The sequence below is a fragment of the Eleutherodactylus coqui genome, chromosome 9 (assembly GCF_035609145.1).
Source record: "Eleutherodactylus coqui strain aEleCoq1 chromosome 9, aEleCoq1.hap1, whole genome shotgun sequence".
Lineage (NCBI taxonomy): Eukaryota > Metazoa > Chordata > Amphibia > Anura > Eleutherodactylidae > Eleutherodactylus > Eleutherodactylus coqui.
In genome coordinates, this window is record NC_089845.1 from 30,519,201 (window position 1) to 30,540,202 (window position 21,002).

Below are 21,002 nucleotides of genomic sequence, written 5' to 3' on the forward strand. Positions count from 1 at the left end.
TGATCACTGTGCAAGTGGCCAAACTTGAGGTGAACAGTCATGTTTCGTCTAGTATGCATTTCCTTGTGTGGTGGGGTTAATCGCATCCTGTTCAGCTTGGATAGTTTACCGTCTAGGGTGAGCTAGGTTCTTAGGTTCCAGTGTGGGGCAGTCCCTATTGGGACGATCGCCCCGCTTGCAGGCATGATTCATGGGAAAGTTGTCTTGTGAGAGTAGGGACCCACAAGACAACTAGAACCCTTGTTGTGGGCTTAAGTATATTGGCCAAGACACGAACCAATACCTTGTACTTACTGTTGCAATTCCATCTGTTTATGCATGCAGGTGAACGTTTTGGGCATTTGTCAGTCATTAGTTTAGGTCTTTCTGCAAGTCCCATTTGCAGTTTTCTAGTTCACTTTCTTTTGTTGCTTAGTGTACAGTTGTGTGAAGATTTCAGGTTACAGATCCACAGTGTCCAAGTGTGGATGTGACAAGTACCTTTTCATACCACATTAATAGGAGAGCTGTTTTTATAGCTCCTTTTCCCTCCAATCTCTAAAGCAGTTGTGTTTTGTTACCCAACACTTTCAGAGGACTTTTCAGAATAAGCTGTTGTGTGTACATGAGTGGTAACAGTAGTTTGTGCCATTATTTGACATGTATTTTGCATTTTTCCGCAGTTTCTTCATCTCTAATTCTCAGTTTTCTCTAAGCTGCTAGGTGGAGACTGCTGCTATAATGTGTCCCATAAACTGCGCACACAGAGAAGAGATCCTGCTTTCCTATCTTCACAAAACAATAATGCTATTGTTGTGGCTGAAAGTCATAGTGCTCTCCTTTATGTCTCCCACACAGTAATAATACCCACTTAGTGCCCATCACAAGGGAATAGTGCCTCTCTTGTGCCCCCTGAAAAGCACCACCACCAGAAGTCTTCAGAGACCACCTCTTTTAATGCTCTTCTGCCTGACACCAGTTTTATTTTTTATTAACAGAGACTTAACATCCAATAAAATTATTCTTTGAGACGAGAGGTCCAGTTTATTCAAAATGCACCAGAAAATATCATTCCGAAGAGGCCTTAAAGCTACTGCCTTACATATGTAGATGCACATGTTGTTGCCGTTGCTTTATTTTAACCTATCTTCATTTATGTAGTATATAATCAACTTGTTACTTCTGAGATTTTCAACTCTGCTGCTTATGTCTTGTACACAGTGTTAAAATGAGTCAATTGTCATATATTAGACCATTAAGGCACTCCTAAGCGTTACAAGTCGCTTCCTCTACATGCCACTAACTTACTTATGCAACATCTCAGATCACGGACAAGACAAAAAGCATAAATACACTCCAACTGTATACCGAGAGCCGGCAACAGCGGGATCACAAGACAACCGTCCATCTCTTCGCCAACCACACATATGAACGCCTCAAAATCGAACTTGGGCCCTGAAGTGCATCTGCTTTGTAGCATTATTGCTCATCCCCGTTTTCAGCATCCATTTAGACTTCATCTTCTGCACATACTGCATGTCGCGTCCGTGCTGCAGACCGCCAGCTGGAGAGGAAGAAATATATACAGGATTAGTAAATAATCAACTATAAAAACAGAAAATTGATGACAGAAGACTATAGATGAGCGAGCGTACGGGGGGGGGGGGGGGGTGTTGGAACGGATGGGAGATCTCTCTCTCCCTCTCCCCCTTCCTGCTTCCCCCTGCTCACTCCCGCAACGCACCGCTCACCCGCGCCGGCAGCCGAATCTATTCTTCCGAGCAGGCACGTACTCGCTAAGGAAAATGCTCGCTCGAGTAATTGCCCTTAGTGAGTATGCTCGCTCATCTCTACAGAAGACCCCATGGTCCATCTAGTCTGCCCTTCGTTACAGTGTCTGTGGGCAGCAGGATATCACGCCGCTAGGCATACTGGGAACGTCTAGTTAGGCTGCCTTGTGGCGAATCTTCTGAAGCAGACCATCAGTTTGCATACAGTACGTGCGCCAAACGGATAGTACTTACTCTGCTTCTTAAAAAAGAATTTAAATTACATAATTGGAAAATTAAACTAGATTTTTTTGCCACCTCTATTAAAGAAAAAAAAAATACAATCGGTCCTCTTTGAAGGTTTTCATCATGTGCCCACCCCTTCTGCGTCTTAGTTTCAGGCTATACACAAGTCTTTCTTGGTAGGTTTTCTGCTTAAATGTGTTTTATGATTTTTTTAAATTTTATTTTAGACAACTTGCAGTCCTGAAAAATAATAAAATAAGCCTAGTCGCTCATCCCGGACCCCCAGCATCTCCCGCTGTCCTGCCAGTCGTGCTGCGGAGCGCAGCTCCGGATTGTGAGGTTCTGTATACAGACTGACTGCAGCTTGTAAAACAGTCCCGTCTGGAAGAAGGGGCACCGAAGCTGTGAGCGTCAAGGGGGCAACAGGCGAGCCGAGGCCCTTTATTTTTCTACCTAATTTATAAGCCTGCCAGCAGTAAAAAAAAATTAACTCAGAAAACCCCTTAAGACCTTCCACCATTTTTGTACTCATTCTATTCTACCAATGTCTTTCTGTAGATGGGGTCTCCAGAACTGAACACAGTATCCCAGAAGTGGTCTCACCAGAAGTCTAAAGTTATAAAATCCATTCTATGACCCCAAAGTGAGGCATGCAACATCAATGAGGAAGCATCTACTTATGGAAACCCATCGTCATTCTGTTTCACAAGAGGCATAAAGGATGCCATGATCATGTATGACAGAGAAGTATCCTGCACATATAAAAGCACATGCAGCCATGTCACAGACTTTGGATTGGAAAGGGTTAATGTGTTTAAGACACTGTTGGGCCTGCCCCGACATCATCATTTCCCTCCACAGCTCCGATGTCGGGGCAGACTTGACACTGCAGTGCAGGAGTGCATCTGCACCTGATCGTCAGACACATCAGGTGCAGATGCACTCCTGCACTGGTCCTCATCAAGGACCCCCGAGGAGAAGGCAGAAAGGGTTTTTAACTAGAGATGAGCGAGCGTACTCGGCCACGCCCCTTTTTCGCCCGAGCGCCGCGATTTTTGAGTACTTCCGTACTCGGGCGAAAAGATTTGGGGGGCGCCGTGGGTGAGTGGGGGGTTGCAGCGGGGGGGAGGGAGAGGCCTCCCCCCTGTTCCCCGCTGCTACCCCCCACTCCGCCACGCCTCCCCCCCGCCCCCCCCCCCCAGAATCTTTTCACCCGAGTACGGAAGTACTCGAAAATCGCGGTGCTCGATCGAGTAATTACTCGAAACGAGTAGGTTCGCTCATCTCTAGTTTTTAACCCTTTCTGCCTTCTCCTTTACACATTACATAGCACTCAATTAGCGCTATGTAATGCACGGAGATTCCGGCCGGCGATCATGCGACCGCCGGCGTCACCTGACCACCAGCTGTCACATGATCACAGAGTCGGGAGGCAGAAGGGAGAATGCGGAAGTAATACTTCCGCATTCCCCCCCACAGTGTAGTGACCACCTGCACCCTCCTGAACTCTGTCAGATCAGAAGGGTGAAGGGAAAATCTATTTTTTGTCATCCATTCTCCCCAGCTCCAATTTATTTGGAGCTGGGGAGAATGGATGAGGAAAAAATAAATGGATTGGAAAGGGTTAAATCATGGTCCACATAGGGGTCCATTGTAGATACTCCAGTGAGACACGGTATATGGGGCAATTAGAGGATATGTTATATACAATGTGATATATTAGTGATCTCTGAGCTCCGGTCACTAGGGCTTTAGGGTGGACGCCCACACTAGGGCGGACCGCATGCAGTCAGACCTCCTCCCACTTGGCAGCCAATGGCCGCACAATTGTGCCGGTAAGTCACGGGCCTTAGGTTCTTGTGTGTTAGCTACGTGCGTCCAGCCACACAATGTACTTCCACTCGTCGAACCGATTTATTTGTACCCAGCCATAAATATCTTGTAATGAATATTCCACGTGTGTTCTATCTGTGTGTCTGACAATTGTTACATTATCTTAAAGTAATATAATGTAGAAAATGCATAACAAAACCACATTTTTGGTAAAGCCGGGCCCATCTCGCTGAGGAGCACAGCACAGATTTGTCCCCAACCCCGTAGCTTCAGTACAACACCCTCCCAGTCAGTGCTTGCAGGTCAAAGGAGAGTCGCTTGCAAAAAGACAAACGTAAGCTGCCCCACATTTTGGGCCGAGACCATGGTGGTGGCCTCACACACCGTCTCTGATCCCAGCCTCCCCATCAGCAGTAACATTTATCCTTGCAGCACTTGCTAACTTGTATATGAGAAAGTCTAAGTAGAACAAGCGCTGACATTATTAAGAAGTGTACATTTACATAGAGCCCCTCCACATGGCGATGGCCAATGTCTACTTGGTTCATTGATGCTGCTTGGACACCATCGGCAGACCCATCAGCAACCTGCTGAAAACAGACTTACCAGTCCCCCCAGTCCAGCCCAAGGCCTTGTACTGCTGTAAGACCCTGCCGACAGCTCTTTGGTTTTTAGATAGGACTACAGCTCTGTTGAGACCAAATTTCTGTTTGTAGTATTTCATTAGTGAGCGATGACCGATCTTGGCACCTGTAATAGAAGCACAGATGAGATACGGTGAGAAGAAGACAACTCAATTAGAAAAATTAAGAAAAACATCTCACGTTCCATCGTAGAAGCAGCCGGTTGTCACTCGGTAGCCATATTAACGGTGTTCAGGCGCCTCAATCACAAATCAATGTCAAGCAAATGTTCAGCTAGATGACCCGCCTGTTACCTCCACCCCAAAAACCAATCCCAATTTTAATTTCAAGACAAGACTATGTGCAGAGGGGCGCCAAGTAGGCCACGGAAATGTTTCAAGCATAGATATTAAGGTAACCATGCACTTTATTTGGACAATCGCTATCTACGCAACTGGCTAAGTATTCCTCCCAACCCTCCAGACACTTGGCTCCGCCGAGTATGGATGTTTTCGCAAGAGAGGGTAGTAAGCCGCTACCTGACACATCTTATCTCCTATAAGAACAAAGGATCCGGTATGATGAAATCCAACACGCACGATTCTTCCTTACCCCGACATCTGATGGCAAGTGAAAATCAAAAACATCACCAAACACATTAGCTGGTCAGTTGGTCCTACTGAAATTGGCAGGTTTGGCCAATATTCATCACATAGAAATGCCCATAACAGTCATTGAATGGTAGAGTTGGAAGGGACCTCCGGGGTCATCGGGTCCAACCCCCTGCTCAATGCAGGATCACTAAATCATCCCAGACAGAAGTCTGTCCAGCCTCTGAACACTTCCATTGAAGGAGAGCTCCCCACCTCCTGTGGCAACCTGTTCCACTCATTGATCCTCCTCACTGTCTAATATCTAATCTGTGTCTCCTCCCTTTCAGTTTCATCCCATTGCTTCTAGTCTTTCCTTGTACAGATGAGAATAGGGCTGATCCCTCTGCACTGTGACAGCCCTTCAGATATTTGTAGACAGCTATTAAGTCTCCTCTCAGCCTTCTCTTCTGCAAGCTAAACATTCCCAGTCAGTGGGCATACAAAAGAGTAAAGGAAGTAGCATGCAATTCCTGAGTCACACTGCAGGGACTCAGCAATGCTGGTGTGGCATTTGTCCATCCTTCGCCTTCAGCAAGCGGTCATATTTCCTAGTGTTGCGCGAATGAAAAATCGCCATCTTTCATTGCCAGCTTCTGTGCATTTCCTGATGAGATGAAAGGCCTTGGTGCGATATAACCGGCCACACGGACAGCATAGACTTTACAGAACTACGTGGCAGCTTGCTAAAAAGGCTTCTGATAGATGAGCCACAGAGTGAAGGAGTAATACTTGAGATGGTCACACAGGCCAGGCCACCGCCAGGAATAACTCAGCATAGAGCCGCACTGACTGCACGGGATTGTTATAGTCGGCTTTTCATATCCTTGATCAGATCAATATACTTTCACATTCTAATCTCCAGCAGGGATAATACCGAGCCTCAAAGACAGACAGAGACATTTAAAGGGCAGCTTAAAAAAAGAGCAGCTTATAGGAAAAGCCGACAGAATCATTCAAGCAGATGTATGGAAATATTTCTGGAGAGCTTCAGAAATGATAAAACATTGATCAATGGGCTGAAATGTTCTGGAAGTCTCATAGAAAGTCACTGCAGTCAGAAATGAGGAGAAATTGACTCTTTTTCTTTAATATACTCTTGGTCAAAAACACTCTTTTGCTGCAAAACTCGTCCTGCAATTCCATCTCCTGAGGCCCTAAAAGCGGTCCCCACCTCCCTTCAGGCCTGTAAGAGGCTCTCTGAGGCTCCTTGTGTGTAGTGACCTCTTCTTCCACTTGTGTAGAGCTTGTTGACCACTAGACGCCTCTACGCCGCAGAGAGGAGATTTCACCCTGTTACCAGAGTCTGAGAGGGGCGCATTATTGGGATGGGAGAAGGTGGATGGTCGTATCGATGAATTGTCACCCACCGGCTGTTCTGTCCGGACTGTTAGGGGGTGTTGAGACCAGTGGATGTGTGAGGGCCCCCTACAGACCACCAGTAGAGAGGAGCGTCTGACCAGACTGTTAGGAGGTGTTGGGACTAGTGGATGGGGGCACACAAGGTGACTTGGGCTGAGGATGCCCCCAAAAGACCACCAGAAGAAAGGAGCGTCTGATCATCTAACAAGCACCAGCAGCTCCAACTGTTTCGTTGTCAGCCATCCAGAGACAGGGGGCACCATCGTTACACCCGTGTCTGTCGGAACCATTTCCAGGCGCTTGGCTGAAGGACATTTGGTCTTATGGCGCCCATTGCATGTACAGCCTTTTCCATACATCGTCACCTATGTTCTTAGTGGTGCTGTAAACAAAGAAACTGGACGCTGCGGAGTGGAAATGGCTTGTCTTTAGCGATGAATCCAGGATTAGTTTGAGCGCTGGCAACAGCCGTATTCGTGTCTGGAGACCTCGGGGTTGATCGCCTTAATCCTGGCTTTGCTGTGGAGCAGCATACTGCCCCCTACTGGTGTGATGGTCTGAGGGTACATCACATGACAGTCGGTCACCCCTAGTAACAATGACAGCTCAGCAATAGGTTCAGGACATCCTGCAGCCACATGTGTTCCTCTCATGGCGGCTTCCAGCAGGGTAATGGTCGGCCGCACAGACAAGGGGGTCACAGGAGCCCCCACAACATTGTCACACTGCCGTAGCTGTCTGGTCACCAGATTTGTCACCAATACATGTATGAAATAATCTGGGACGCCAACTTCCACAGCCTACCGTTTTGCACGATCCAAAAGGCTCAGTTACCGGAAATGTGGAGAGATATGCCACAGAAATTATACAGAACCTGTACACCTCCATGCCCCCGTATCACATCTTGTATCCAATCTAGAGGTGACCCAACAGGGTACTAGAGCCTGCATACCTGCTTGTATCACATCTTGTATCCAAGCTAGAGGCGGTACAACAGGGTACTAGAGCCTCCATACCTGCTTGTATCACATCTTGTAGCCGAGCTAGAGCCAGTACAACAGCGTAATAGAGCTTCCATGCTGCCCCGTATCACATCTTGTATCCAAGCTAGAGGTGGTACAACAGGGTACTAGAGCCCCCATGCCCCCTGTATCACATCTTGTATCCAAGCTAGAGGCGGTACAACAGGGTACTAGAGCCTCCATGCCCACCCATATCACATCTTGTATCCAAGGTAAAGGCAGTATAACCGGGTACTAGAGTCCCCATGCCGCCCGTATCACATCTCGTATCCAATCTAGAGGTGACCCAACAGGGTACTAGAGCCTCCATGCCTGCCCGTATCACATCTTGTATCCAAGCTAGAGCCGGTACAAAAGGGTACTGGAGCATCCATACCTGCTTGTATCACATCTTGTAGCCGAGCTAGAGCCAGTACAACAGCATACTAGAGCCTCCATGCTGCCCCGTATCACATCTTGTATCCAAGCAAGAGGCGGTACAACAGGGTACTAGAGCCTCAATGCCCACCTGTAACACATCTTGTATCCAAGCTAGAGGCGGTACAACAGGGCACTACAGCCTCGATGCCTGCTTGTATCACATTTTGTACCCAAGCTAGAGGCGGTACAACAGGGTACTAGTGCCTCGATGCCTGATACATTGTAATCACTTATATCAACTTTGCAAATTACACAGAAAGTTTCATTCCATTCCGACAACTTCTAGGGGAGGGATGTTACTAACGATGCTTATATATTCTGCACAAGGTAGCTGTATCCCGACCAGCATGTAACCGCTTGTTAGGCGTCTAATATTCTGAGATTGAACGTCTCTCTTCTGGGTTTTCTTTGTATTTCCCCTCATGCCGTCTTTATCCAACCTGAAATCAATACCTAGTGCTGCAGCGCTATTACTTCCTCCTGTCAATTCTAAATCGATACACCCAGCTGTTACAGACTGGTCGGCCGCCCCCCGCCTGTCCCAACAATGACTGATAGAAGAGCCGGCAGCATCTCTAGCCTCGGCTAACGGCATTATTGTCAGCATTATGGTAGCAATTACCTTAAATCAATATATTCTAATACTGAGCTGCTATAAGAGGAGCAGTCACATGAAGAAATATCCCCCCGCACGGCCTCCATTATGGCGTTTGTCCTATCGGATTCCTTCTGGCATTTAAATCAAGTCATTTGGAAGTAAGTAAGCCAATAAAACACCTAAATGTTGACTTATTTCGCATTTTACTGCTCACCCCCAGGGTGACCGCACTTCTCTTAAGGCTGAGATGGAAATAGCTGTCTGAATGCGGCGACCAAAGGTGGACAGAATTATGGAAACAGATGAAGTGGCCGCGCTACACTCGTCCAAAACTTCTATAGAAGTGAACAAGAGTTGCAGATCAGCCGGATCAGCCGTTTCCCCAATTTCAGCCACCTCCACCAGCAGATGTGGGGCAGGACAGGTTTTAGGATGGTTTATGAGATAGGGGCAGGTCTAAAGGTGTATTTAGACACAAAGATCATCGCTCAGAAGATGACTTTTAACCCTTTCCAATCCACTGTCTGATGTCTGAAGACATTCTGATTGGAGCCTGTACAACTCCGATGTCGGAAGACGTCCAGCAGGGTATTCTTACTGTATATTACTGGCCGCTCTGTTGTCGGGGACCTTTCTAGCATGTCCCATACCGCAGTACTGGCTCCAGCCAGCAGATGGCACCATTGTGAAATGGCAGGAAGAGAAATCCCCCTAGGAAACCCTAAATCCAAAATTGGATTGCAAAGGGTTAAGCGATCATTTTGCATAATCTGCTAAATGATACTAAGCCCTATTAGTACCAATTAGTACCGGGAGCTAAATTTATTCAGAGGACCACTCACTGTTCTCTGAATAAATTCTCTTTGTTCTGCCGGCAGCGCTGACAGCTGAGATGATGTAATCAGCTGTTACCAGCGCTCCCTGGGCTGAGCACAGCGTGCGGTCCTGCTTATCAGCTGTTCTGCCGAACTACGGATTTCAAGCCGAACTGAAGTCCATCGTTTAGAAGAAAACTGAAAGATGGGCACATTTACACGCAACGGTTATCACTCAAAAGATGGCTTTTGAATAATAATCGTTGTGTCTACATGGGCCTTAACTGGTGAGGCATTATCAGACATTCAAATAAGATTTTCCCCATTACTGACATTTACTTCCTGTCCACGGGGGTGGGGAATATATGGCTGATCTTTGGGGGCCGATTACTGGAATCCCCTTTATATGAACACCACAGAGGTGCTTTCAAAAATACAACTAGACCTGCACAAAGCAAGCCCTCATCTGGTTATGTGATGGGAAAAAGGAACAATGTTAGGACTCTTGGAATAGGTTAATGAAAAACTAAAAAAAAAAAGAAGCCTAATCATTAGGGCACAAAATAGTCCAGTCACTAAGGGGTTAAACCACGCAATAGTTATCAACTGCAGGAAGCAAAGGGTCAGCTTACAATATAAATATCACCGGGATGAGAAGCACTGCGCAAAAAAGTATATATATCAGAGAAATATCCGGCCAGCGAGATCCCGTGAGCCAAACTTGCATTGCACACGTACAAACCCGCGCCGGCGATGCAATATTTATTCTTCTGCTCCCATAGGGAAAAATGGACGATTTTCATTGAATGACATCATTGAGCGGCTGTGATTGGTTAACCCCTTAGTGATGGCGTTTTTTTGCTTTTTTCCATTTTTGTTTTTTCCCACTCCCTTTTAAAAAATCGTAGCTCCTTAATTTATCCATCGACGTCGCTGTATGTCGGCTTGTTTTTTGCGGGACGAGTTGTATTTTTCAATGGCACTATTTATTGTGCCATATAATGTACTGAAAAACTTTTAAAAAACTCTTAGCGGAGAGAAATGGAAAAAAAACGACATTCCACCATCTTTCGGTGCGTCCTGTTTCTACGGCGCACAAACTGCAACAAAAACGACCTGATACTTTTATTCTATGGGTCAGTACGATTACTACCAAACTTGTATAGTATATTTTTTGCTGTAGTACTTTTATTTTTTTTTAAGATATTTAATTTTTTTCAATTATTTTCTGCGGTCATTTTGTGCGCGCAATACCTTTTTTATTTTTCCGTCGACGTAGGTGAGCAAGGGCTCATTTTTTGCGGGATGTCCTGTAGTTTCCAATAGTATCAATTTGGAATACATACGACTTTTTGATCGCTTTTTATTGCGTTTTTTCAGGGAGACAGGGTAACTAAAAAAGTGTATTTCTGGCGTTCTTTATTTTTTTTTTCAGACGACGTTCACCGTGCGGGAAAAATAATGCACTGCTTTGATAGATCGGACTTTTACGGACGCGGCGATATCAAATACATATTTTTATTTTATGATTTTGATTTTTTAATAATAGATATGGCAAAAGGGGGTGGTTTAAACTTTTATAACTTTTTTTTTTAACAATTAAAAAAACTTTATTGATAATTTTTTTTACATTACTTTGAAGTCCCCCTGGGGGACTTTAACATGCGATGCTTTGATCGCTCCTGCAGTATGACGTAATGCTATAGCATTACGTCATACTGCTTTTTTACAGGCAGTCTTTCAAGCCATCCTGTGTGGATGGCTTGATAGGCAGTCTGCTAAGGCAGCCTTGGGGCCATTCATTAGGCCCCCGGCTGCCATGACACCTGCACGGCTCCCCCGATCTCACCGCGGGGGGGCCGTGCGGGACCCCCGAACAGCGTTCGGGGCATTTAAAGGGTTAATAGCCGTGATCGTCCGAACGGCCGAGCGCAGCTATTGCCTGCGGGTGTCAGCTGTAATAAACAGCTGATGCCCGCGCTGTATGGAGGGAGATAGCACCGCTACCTCCCTCCATACACGTCCTGCAACAGCAGGGCGTAGTTTTACGATAGGGCTGTCACTAAGGGGTTAATCGAGCACTGGCTTTCACTAGCTGATGCGGCACTCAATTAACCAATCAGAGCATTAGCTTGCTGGAGGCGGGGTATTCAAGCCCCTCTATCAGGAAGAGCTGCTCTGTCAGCGTGCTGGAGAACAGTAGCAGCGGCGCAGCCCAGGGTGAGGTCTTGAACGCTGACTGCTAGGTTAGGTTTTTTTTTAACATGTAGTGTAGCTAGGGCTTATTTTCCAGGGAGGGCTTATATTTCAACACCAGGGTATATTTCAGGGGTTAATGTGATGCTTTAGCTCATATATCCAAGGCCTCTTTCACATGGGTGACAGTGATTTTGCCGCAAGAAAATCGTGTCTTTGTTCCTGTGATATCACTGTTTTTTGTGAATAATCTCGCATTGCGTCTACTTGCAATAAAATCACGCAATTTTATCATGCAATTCAATAGGAGTTTCTAATGTTAGAAACGCATCGCATGAAAATTTCAAGTTCGTGCAACAAACAAGGAGACTCCATAGGGAAACATGGGAGGGGAAAAAATGTAAAAAACAAAAAAAGCGTACATCGCAGAAAGATAGAGCATGCTGCGATTTTTCTCTCTCGCAATATAGCATGAGTGAAAACATCACAAATGTGAAGGAAACCACTAAACAACATGGGTTTTGTAGCGGGGTCGCTTCGCCGGAAAACCGTAGGATTTTGTACCCGTGTGAAAGCGGCCTTAAGCACTAAAAGAGCTCTAGATCTGCAGCATCATGCGGTTCGGTGACATCACACAGATTATACGTGTGTCAGCTTCTGTATATGTGGCTCATTCATGTAAACTGCAGAAGCGTTTATAGAGCGCAGACGCACGAGGTTACGGAAATCAGTGTGATCACCTACCTGATGGCAGGATCAATTCCATCGTTTCCTCATCATATTCTAAGGCTTTCTCATGCGGAAGCTCCCGCTCAGCCATCTGTACATCGTCGCCCTCTTTGTGGTCAGGATAACTGGTGCTATTGTACAGAAAAAAAGAAGAACACAGTTGGGACAACAGATCCTTCCACAAAACCAGAGGGGTTCATATTAAAAAAGTTGATGTTAGAGTCAAACTGGTACTGAGCCGAGAAGGAAGACGACGGGAAGAGAGCAGAATTCTTTAATAAATCTTATTCTGCAGCGCTTTCAGGTAATTTTTATTTATTACCCCCCACCAAGCTGAGTGCTCCTTTTACCGACCTCGGAAGGGGGGAGTCGACCTTGAGCCGGCTACCTGAACCATGGCGGGGATTGAACGTGCAACCTTCAGGTCATGAGCGAGAGCTTAGGACTGCATTTCTGAGTAAGTGAGGCCGGCCCGACATGGTACCTACAGGGGTGTAATTTAAACTGCCACAGAAAGACAACTCCTGTCCATATATCCTACTGGGGCATATGGATATCTGAAAGGGTGTCCGACCCTCAGGAGCCCACTTTCTCACTGACCCAGAACCCCCATGATGGAGCCAGCATATCCGTACATCACATGTAATGCTACATAGCAGAGTAATACCACATTATTACAAATGATCCCGCAGGGAGACCCCATAACTCCGTCTAATGGCACTCAGATACAGGAGTTTGGTGCTTGATTGTCACGTCTTCCGGTCTGTTATTAGTGAGTAACGACCTTTTCTAAAAAGTTTAGTGAAGCTCCGCCCAATGGGCGCACAAGTAGCAAGTGGTACTCCAATTTAGCAACAAGTAAACAGCCGGATTGGCTGTGTAGTTGGTGAGGATAGCGATCCTCCTCGGACCTGGCATCTTGTGGTTACAGTCCATGATGGAGAGTGGAGGCTCAGAATAATGGCTTTTATTCGGCTCCAACACATACGGCAGAGCTTTACAACTGGATTGGAGGAATTCATTTACACAAATCAAACCGGGCTGTAAGGTTTCCAGTAAATCATCTGCTAATTGTGTGTAACAGGGTACAGACCCGAGGCCTGCGGCATGTGTGTAAAAGGAAATCTATCGCCATGAAAACCGTCTCTGCACCACTATCATGTATGGACAGCAGGAGAGAGACAGATTCTAACCAGATTATTATCTATGAACTCACTTTCACCCCCTGCAGTAAGCCAACAAACAGCCCATGCATTGCATGCTGGGACATCACAGAGTGCTGCTTCTGGGTATGCAGGACAATGCCGAGCAAGGAGCGTTTGCCAGCTTATAAGGGGGATGAAAGTGAGTTCAGAGATAAGAATTACACCCCTGTGTCTCTTTAGCCAATCACACTTTACAGAAGTTCGGGGCCGCTTTTCAACGTGACAGATTCTCCCTAATTAAAGCCACTGGAGAAGAATATATGTTTGCCCCCACCTTAGTGCAGTAGAGCGACAGCAGCTTCCAGAAACATTACAAGGTTACCTGTCGTCATGAAACATTTCACACCTGAAATCGTAGAAGTCTGCGAACTCCAGAGCGGCGTCTCCGTCGGTGAAGAGCTTGCAGTGGCTCTTGTCACTCATGTGGGCTTGCACGGATTCAGTGGTGTAGAAGGATCTGCCCCTTTCGTTACACCACAGGCATATCTTCCCAACACCAACCTTCTCACCTGCAAGAGAAGGACATAAGCAGGCAGATATAAGGGCATTTACATCTCATGTACATATATAGCTACAAAGTATCCGAAGGCTAACTGTCATGATTAACCCCGTCCCGCCCTATGACGTAAGGGTACGTCATGGGAGCGGGGTACTTCCCGCAAAATGACGTACCCTTACATCATAGGGATAGCGCGAGATTATAGCAGATGTCAGAAACGCTCTTTTCTCCTTAGGGAGAGCAACTATATACTATAAATAAGTGAGGAGACTCTCGCGCTATCCTGCAGCGGGGGCCGGCTGTCACTAGTAGCCGGCGTCCCGCTGCGACAGCGGGGGGCATAGGAGTTGCGCCCCCCCTGCTGTTAACCTCTTTCCTGCCGCGAGAGCCCGGCTGGTTGCTATGGCAACAGGATGCCAGATACCGGCATCCTGTATTGGCATAGCCTGTGATCGCTATAGTAAGCGATAAGGCATGGCAGGAGAGAAGTCCTGCCATGCCTTATCGTAGCGATCTGCAGTCCCGCTGTGCAAGTCCCTCAGAGGGACACAGATGGTGTAAATAAAAAGAGCAAAATAAAAGTACAAAAAATAAAAATGTAAAAAAAATGTTAAAAAACCCTTTTAATGCTTTTTCTCATATTAGCATAAAAAAAATGTAAAAAAATTAAAAATCCCACATATTTGGTATCAACGCGTCCGTAACGACGCATCCAATACATTGAACGCGCTTATTATCCTTCTCGGCAAGCGTTAAAAAAAATGCTAAAAAACTGAGGCAAAATGCTAATTTTTAGCATTTTGCCTTCTAAAAAACGCAATAAAAGTGATAAAAAAAAATTTATGTACCCCAAAATGGTACCAATAAAAACTACAGCTCGTCTCGCAAAAAATAAGCCCTCAGAGCTCCGTCCATGGAGAAATAAAAAAGTTATAGGGCTTTGAATGCTGTGAGTTTAGAAAAATAAAAAAATTCCAAAAAAAATGGTTTATATTCTGGAAAAGTGGAAAAACCTAAAAATAAATATAACCGTACCGACCCGCAGAAAAAAATGTAGTGTCGTTTATGCTGCATAATTAACGCTGTAAAAAAAAACAAAAAAAAAACTAAAATCTATGGCAGAATTGATGCGTTTTCTCTCCCTGCGATCATAAAAAAAATAGAAGTTTTACAATGTAGTCTATGTACCCAAAAATGGTACCAATAAAAACTACAGTTCGCCGCGCAAAAAACAAGCCCTTATACGGCCTCGTCAACGGAAAAATAAAAAAGTTATGACTTTTGAAAAATGGAGATGAAAAAATAACAAAAATCGTTTAATCCTCAACGCCAAAATAGGCCATGTCATTAAGGGTTAATGGAATACAAGGTGTCAGTCAGTTAACCTATACAGGCTTATAGGCATGTACGCAACCACGGTGAAATACATCATTTTATAGGGGGTTGTCCGAGTTATTTAATTTGGCAGTGAACGTTGTCCCACAGGTAAAAAATAAAAAAACAGCTAATATTCCCCTCTACACGGGATTTCCCACAAGTCCGGATCTCCTCTGACGTATTGTTTACAGGCTGCAGCAGCCCGTATATGGGATATCACAGGGTGCTGTAGCCAATGGTATGGCTCACTGATCCATCGCTGAGCTCTGTCAATGGCTGCAGCAGCCTGTGACGTCTTGTACGCCCCTCTGATGAAAACACATTTAGCATGCCTGCCCCCCTCAACTGATTGCCTGTCACACTCTGAAGGTCTCCTCTATATATTCTAGCCACTTCCATGCAGTGCAGCCTCCTGTGATGCTTATCAGGCACCATCGTGACAGTGAGATGTTTTACTTTTATTTTCACATGTATCCTATGATGCTTGGGGAACAGTTTAATGGTCATTGCCTTCTATATTCTTAAGTATCCAGTCAGAAGCATGAGCTGTGATCTCCTCTATTATAACTGTGTGATCATCATCAGTAACTGTGAAAAGAATTTCTGTGTCAAGGATCATATACCAGCATCACACAGACTGAGAATGTGACTAAAAAAATGAATCCATAGCCCTAAGTAGATCTGAGCTGGTCAGAACTGAGATCACATGACCATATCAAGAAAAAGAGGCGGGGAGTTTCAGACAGAAAGAAATAACTAACTGAGGTAACGCTGACCACTTATATACTGGGGGATAAGCTACATAGTGAATGAATAAAAAGAAAAAAAAAAGATCGCCATCGGGGTCCTTTAATGTTGGACTATGATGCAAGCTTCCAACAGTTCTTCCCTAGACCAACATCTCTGTACGCCGGACATGAAGAGGCAGGATAGGTCGGATTCATTAGACAACCTCGTCAACAGGTCCACCTACCTAAGTAATGAATGAGTCCCCCAAGATCCACGAGGTATTCAATGTCTGGAATAAAGAAGCTGTGGACTTTTGTCATATGAGCGACATTCTTCACCAAAGAGCGGGAATGATGTAGGCAAAACAAACAGTCTGTGATGGGAATAGCACCAATGGGAGGCGCTGTGCTCTCCGCTGCTGCAGCAGAAGTGGCTTCATCAGCTTCAATGACCTCCTCCATCTCCTCGTCACTGTCTCCTTCATTCTCATCCGTGTCCAGGTCTTCCCAATCTGCAAAAAGGGAAACATACTTTAACTGAAGTTGCCCATTATTAGGGTAACTCGTCCCGAGTCTTAGGTTCCCACTACATGGAACCTCAACCAAAGCGATTTGGAAGATGCAAGCAGCAGCAATGAATCTTACTGTAAAGGGGTTGTCCGCTTGGGACAGTCTTTTTTTGTATAATGGGTCCCAAGTAATAGGCAAGTCCTGAAAATTTGACAGCGGTGGCTGCGCATGAGTGCCACCGCACCATTCACTTTAACGGGATCTGCCAGAAATGGTCAAGTCCAAGCGCTCAGCAGTCTCTGGTTGTCCCATTGAAGTGGTTGAGACCAATGCAGATTGCAGAGCTATCTAAGGCAGCTCCCACTGAAGTCAATGGTTCCCACCGCTGCCACCAATTTGTCACGTACAGGCAAGGGGGCAGGAGGTGGTGTTAGCTTGTGGAGTGATTGGTACCCAAGTTTCTGAGGCTCTGCAAGTCAACCGGACAAGCGACCATCAGCTACAGCCACGATTCCACAGCGATCCGCCTAGCTCTGCCCTGCAAACCAATTTATCATGTACTGGACAGGAGAAGGGACGATACCCATCAACCCCACCTCTGTCCTTGATCACTCTAGCCCTATTGTAAGCTTAAAGTCGTTAGAATTCAGGCTGAACTGTACCCAGCTTTCCAGAGCTTCTGCACGCATGCGAAGCAAAAGCTCAAATCATCCACTTGATCCACTCCAGAGCTCTACAATACTCATACCAATCGCTGCCACCACCAGTTTCGTTATCGTTAAACTGGAAGCCGATTTGTGAACTATGAACACAATCTTCGGAGTATATGGTTTGTTCTTAAAACGGAGCAGGCCTAACTGATAAATGGCAGATTTATTCTAAGAAAGGTCTATATATGTACAAAAGATATACAAAAAAGGGTGTTACACGAGTGCTCTGGAGTGCGTTAGAACGGATCAGGTGGATGATTTGAGCTTTTGCTTGGTATGCGTGCAGAAGTCCGGGAAAGCTGGGTACAAATCAGTCTGAATTCTAATGACTTCAAGCTTGTAATACTGCTAGAGTGATCGAGGACAGAGGTGGGATCAATAGCTATCGTCCCTTTTCCTGTCCGGGACGTGACAAATTGGTTTGTTGTGCAGAGCTAGGCGCATTGCTGTAGAATTGTGACCATAGGTGATGGTTGCTTGTCCGGTTGACGTGCAGAGTCTCGGAAAGTTGGGTACCAATTAGATATGAGCAAGCATACTTGCTAAGGGCAATTGCTCGAGCGAGCATTGCCCTTACCGAGTACCTGCCCGCTTGAGAGAAAAGGTTCGGGTGCCGGCGCGGGGGAGCGGTGAGTTGCGGCAGTCAGCAGGGGGTAGTGGCGGGGAGAGAGAGATCTCCCCTCCGTTCCTCCGCGCTCTCCCTCGCAGCTCCATGCCCGCCGCCGGCACCAGAACCTTTTCTCTCGAGCGGGCAGGTACTCACTAAGGGCAATGCTCACTCCACAATCTAAAGCCTCCTTCTGCACCTCGCTTGTACGTGACAAATGGCATGGTGGCATGCAGCGCAACCAACACGGTCACAACTCGGAGGCGATTTGGGCAGCAAATAGCCCACAGATCAGGAAGTCATCCGGTAGACAGATGGGAATAATCCCTTTAAGGTTGAGTGAAGTCAGATCAAGTCCCACCCGCTGTGTATTACCTTCTTCCATGGACTCTTGAGCATCCTCCGGAGCGGACAGTTTCTTGGCTTGCTGTTCATACCACTGTAACCTTGGCGGCTTGTCGGGCCTTACCTTGGCCTGTTCTTGCTTGGCAGGGACAGCCACATCCCCTTCATGAATGATGCTGGACTTCTTCTTGGGCGAGAAGGATGGTTGCGCCTTGATAACCTGCTGGATAGCTTCATTCATGGCATCTTTGTCTACGTTCTCCACCTTCACCCCTTTCTCCAGATTCTTCTCATTCAGCATCTCTACTTTCTTAGTCATCGCCTCGGCGGCCTTCTTCTCTAGGTCCAGGTGCTTCTTGGATTTCAGGTGGTTTTCATAAGCATTGAATGTGGAGAACCTCTTGCTACAGGCAGCACAGTAAGTGGCCGTTTCTTTGCTCTGCTCCTCCATGACAGCTCTTTGGGCCAGGACGCGTTCCTGGAAGTTCTCTGCGGTTACTGGAGGCATGTCCGCCACCTTCCTCTTCAGGTTGTATCTGTGCCAGTCAGTCTTATAATGAGCTCTCTGAATATCAGGGTCGGCGAAGGCTACTCGGCAGGTGATGCAGGTGTAAGACGCCATCTCTGCTTCTCTTCACAACTAGTAGGCAAACCAGAACATTATCAGGATATGCTCCCCCCATGTGCTGCCCCCCACAGGAGGCAAATCATTATACACTCACTATCAATAACATCGCCCCCTAGAAGGAGTGGGATATAGAACAAAAAGGAGAACTGACTCCTTGTAGGGAGGCTCTAGTACCCTGTTGTACCACCTCTAGCTTGGATACAAGATGTGATATAGAGGGGCATGGAGGCTCTAGTACCCTGTTGTACCGCCTCTAGCTTGGATACAAGATGTGATATGGGCGGTCATGGAGGCTCTAGTACCCTGTTGTACCGCCTCTAGCTTGGATACAAGATGTGATATGGGGGGCATGGAGGCTCTAGTACCCTGTTGTACCACCTCTAGCTTGGATACAAGATGTGATACGGGCGGTCATGGAAGCTCTAGTACCCTGTTGTACTGCCTCTAGATTGGATACAAGATGTGATACGGGCGGTCATGGAAGCTCTAGTACGCTGTTGTACCACCTCTAGCTTGGATACAAGATGTGATACATGTGGGCATGGAGGCTCTAGGACCCTGTTGTACTGCCTCTAGCCTAGATACAAGATGTGATACGGGCAGGCATGGGAGGCTCTAGTACCCTGTTGTACCGTCTCTAGCTTGGATATAAGATGTGATACGGGCGGTCATGGAGGCTCTAGTACCCTGTTGTACCGCCTCTAGCTTGGATACAAGATGTGATACGGGCGGTCATGGAGGCTCTAGTACCCTGTTGTACCGCCTCTAGCTTGGATACAAGATATGATATAGAGGGGCATGGAGGCTCTAGTACCCTGTTGTACCGTCTCTAGCTTGGATACAAGATGTGATCCATAAGATGCAAATAGTATTGTACTACTGAACCTGTCAGGGCGCCATTTATAAGCGTGTGCTGTATATTAATTAACCCATTAAGGACCAAGCACTGTAAATTTATGGCACTTGGTCCTGGGTTTTCATCCTGGCTGATAGGAAAAATATGGTGCGGGATTCAAGATCATCTTCCAGCAATGTAGCAGGAGCAGGTCGGGTCCTCGGCTGTGACAGCTAAGGCCCCAGAGGAGAAGGAAGAGGCAGTTTTTAACTACTTCTGCCTTCACTCCTGCAGGCTACATAGCGCTAAGTGTTGTGTAGTAAGTGGAGAAAGTGGAAGTATCACGTCTGCTATTCGACCCAGTAATCATGTGACTGCGGGTGCCCCCTGCCGCAGCGGACCGATCAGCTCTACCAATGACTACTGTCACTACAAGGGGATGTGTCCCCTGTAACTGGGGCTCCTCTGGATGCGGCTCTATGGATGCCCCAGCTACAGTGGGAAATGAAAAAAAAACAAAACACTGTGAATGACCCCCAGAGGTCTGATATAACATCAGGGGGGACAGAGATGGTGAAAGAAAGTTACAAGGAAAAGCAAAAAAATAAAATAAAAATATATTTAAAAAAAAACAACAAAAAACGACCCTCTGCTGACGCCAACCAGGACCGCTGCCGTGTGCGCCCTGTGAGCGGACACTATACATGCTGTATATCAATATGGGGAGCCCGTCCCACACTTTAGTGTAAATATACGAATTTTAAACATAAACTAAAAATTTAAGAAAAAAAAATCTATATATATTAAGCTTTTCACCCCTAATAAAACGGGAAACAGACAATAAAGCGTCCGTGTGTCATGGGGGAGGAAACGGGGCAGTAAGACCACCACATGGGGAAACCCCTGAAACGTGTCGGGTCCATAAGGGGTTAACAGGCCAGCAGGCAGCAGCGACAGTGGGCACTCTGGCAGCTGTCATTGGCATACAATTAATACCCCTGAGCAGCAGTACGCCCTCTGGTGGCACCAGAGCCGCTCACAGCCGCTTATTACCACCAGCAGGCTATGGGGTACATCTAGGTGTATGGAGGGGATCTCCGGCCATCATACATACAGTCAGGCATGAACACGCCGCCGCCACTATACACAGTCCTGCCCCCTACAGGCAGGACACACGTCCCGTTCACACTACTGACTACTCACGGCCTCCTTGCTCTCACGCTGTCTGCGATTCACTTCCTACTTCCGGTACAACCATAGAGATGTCAGACTCCAGAGCGGCTCGTGACGTAACATGCCTACGTGGACTGTCTGCG

At 46.5% G+C, this 21,002-nt stretch overlaps 1 protein-coding gene across 2 annotated transcripts; it reads right to left on the reverse strand.

Annotated features, from left to right (window-relative positions):
* Positions 1-992: 992 nt before the first annotated feature.
* Positions 993-20,944, reverse strand: ZNF622 (zinc finger protein 622). Of its 2 annotated transcripts, none has more exons than XM_066579198.1 (7): positions 20,890-20,944; positions 18,254-18,863; positions 16,297-16,563; positions 13,794-13,956; positions 12,258-12,373; positions 4,434-4,577; positions 993-1,543 (listed from the first exon to the last, which is right to left on the reverse strand). In XM_066579198.1, the coding sequence occupies exons 2-7, from the start codon at positions 18,843-18,845 to the stop codon at positions 1,416-1,418; spliced, it is 1,410 nt and encodes a 469-aa protein (XP_066435295.1). In that variant the 5' UTR covers positions 18,846-18,863; positions 20,890-20,944; the 3' UTR covers positions 993-1,415. The 2 variants fall into 2 exon arrangements, with proteins under 2 accessions (XP_066435295.1, XP_066435296.1); XM_066579199.1 differs by lacking the exon at positions 20,890-20,944 and adding an exon at positions 20,801-20,878.
* Between the last annotated feature and the right edge of the window lie 58 nt (positions 20,945-21,002).

What these genes read in the sequence shown, in the direction of transcription:
- ZNF622 (XM_066579198.1), bottom strand. Translation starts at nt 18,845, where the DNA reads ATGGCGTCTTACACCTGCATCACCTGCCGAGTAGCCTTCGCCGACCCT. An exon ending in TCAAGAGTCCATGGAAGAAG is followed by an intron (nt 16,564 to 18,253) that starts GTAATACACAGC and finishes CCCTTTTTGCAG; the next exon opens with ATTGGGAAGACCTGGACACG. An exon ending in GGGCTGGACTGGGGGGACTG is followed by an intron (nt 1,544 to 4,433) that starts GTAAGTCTGTTT and finishes CTTCCTCTCCAG; the next exon opens with CTGGCGGTCTGCAGCACGGA.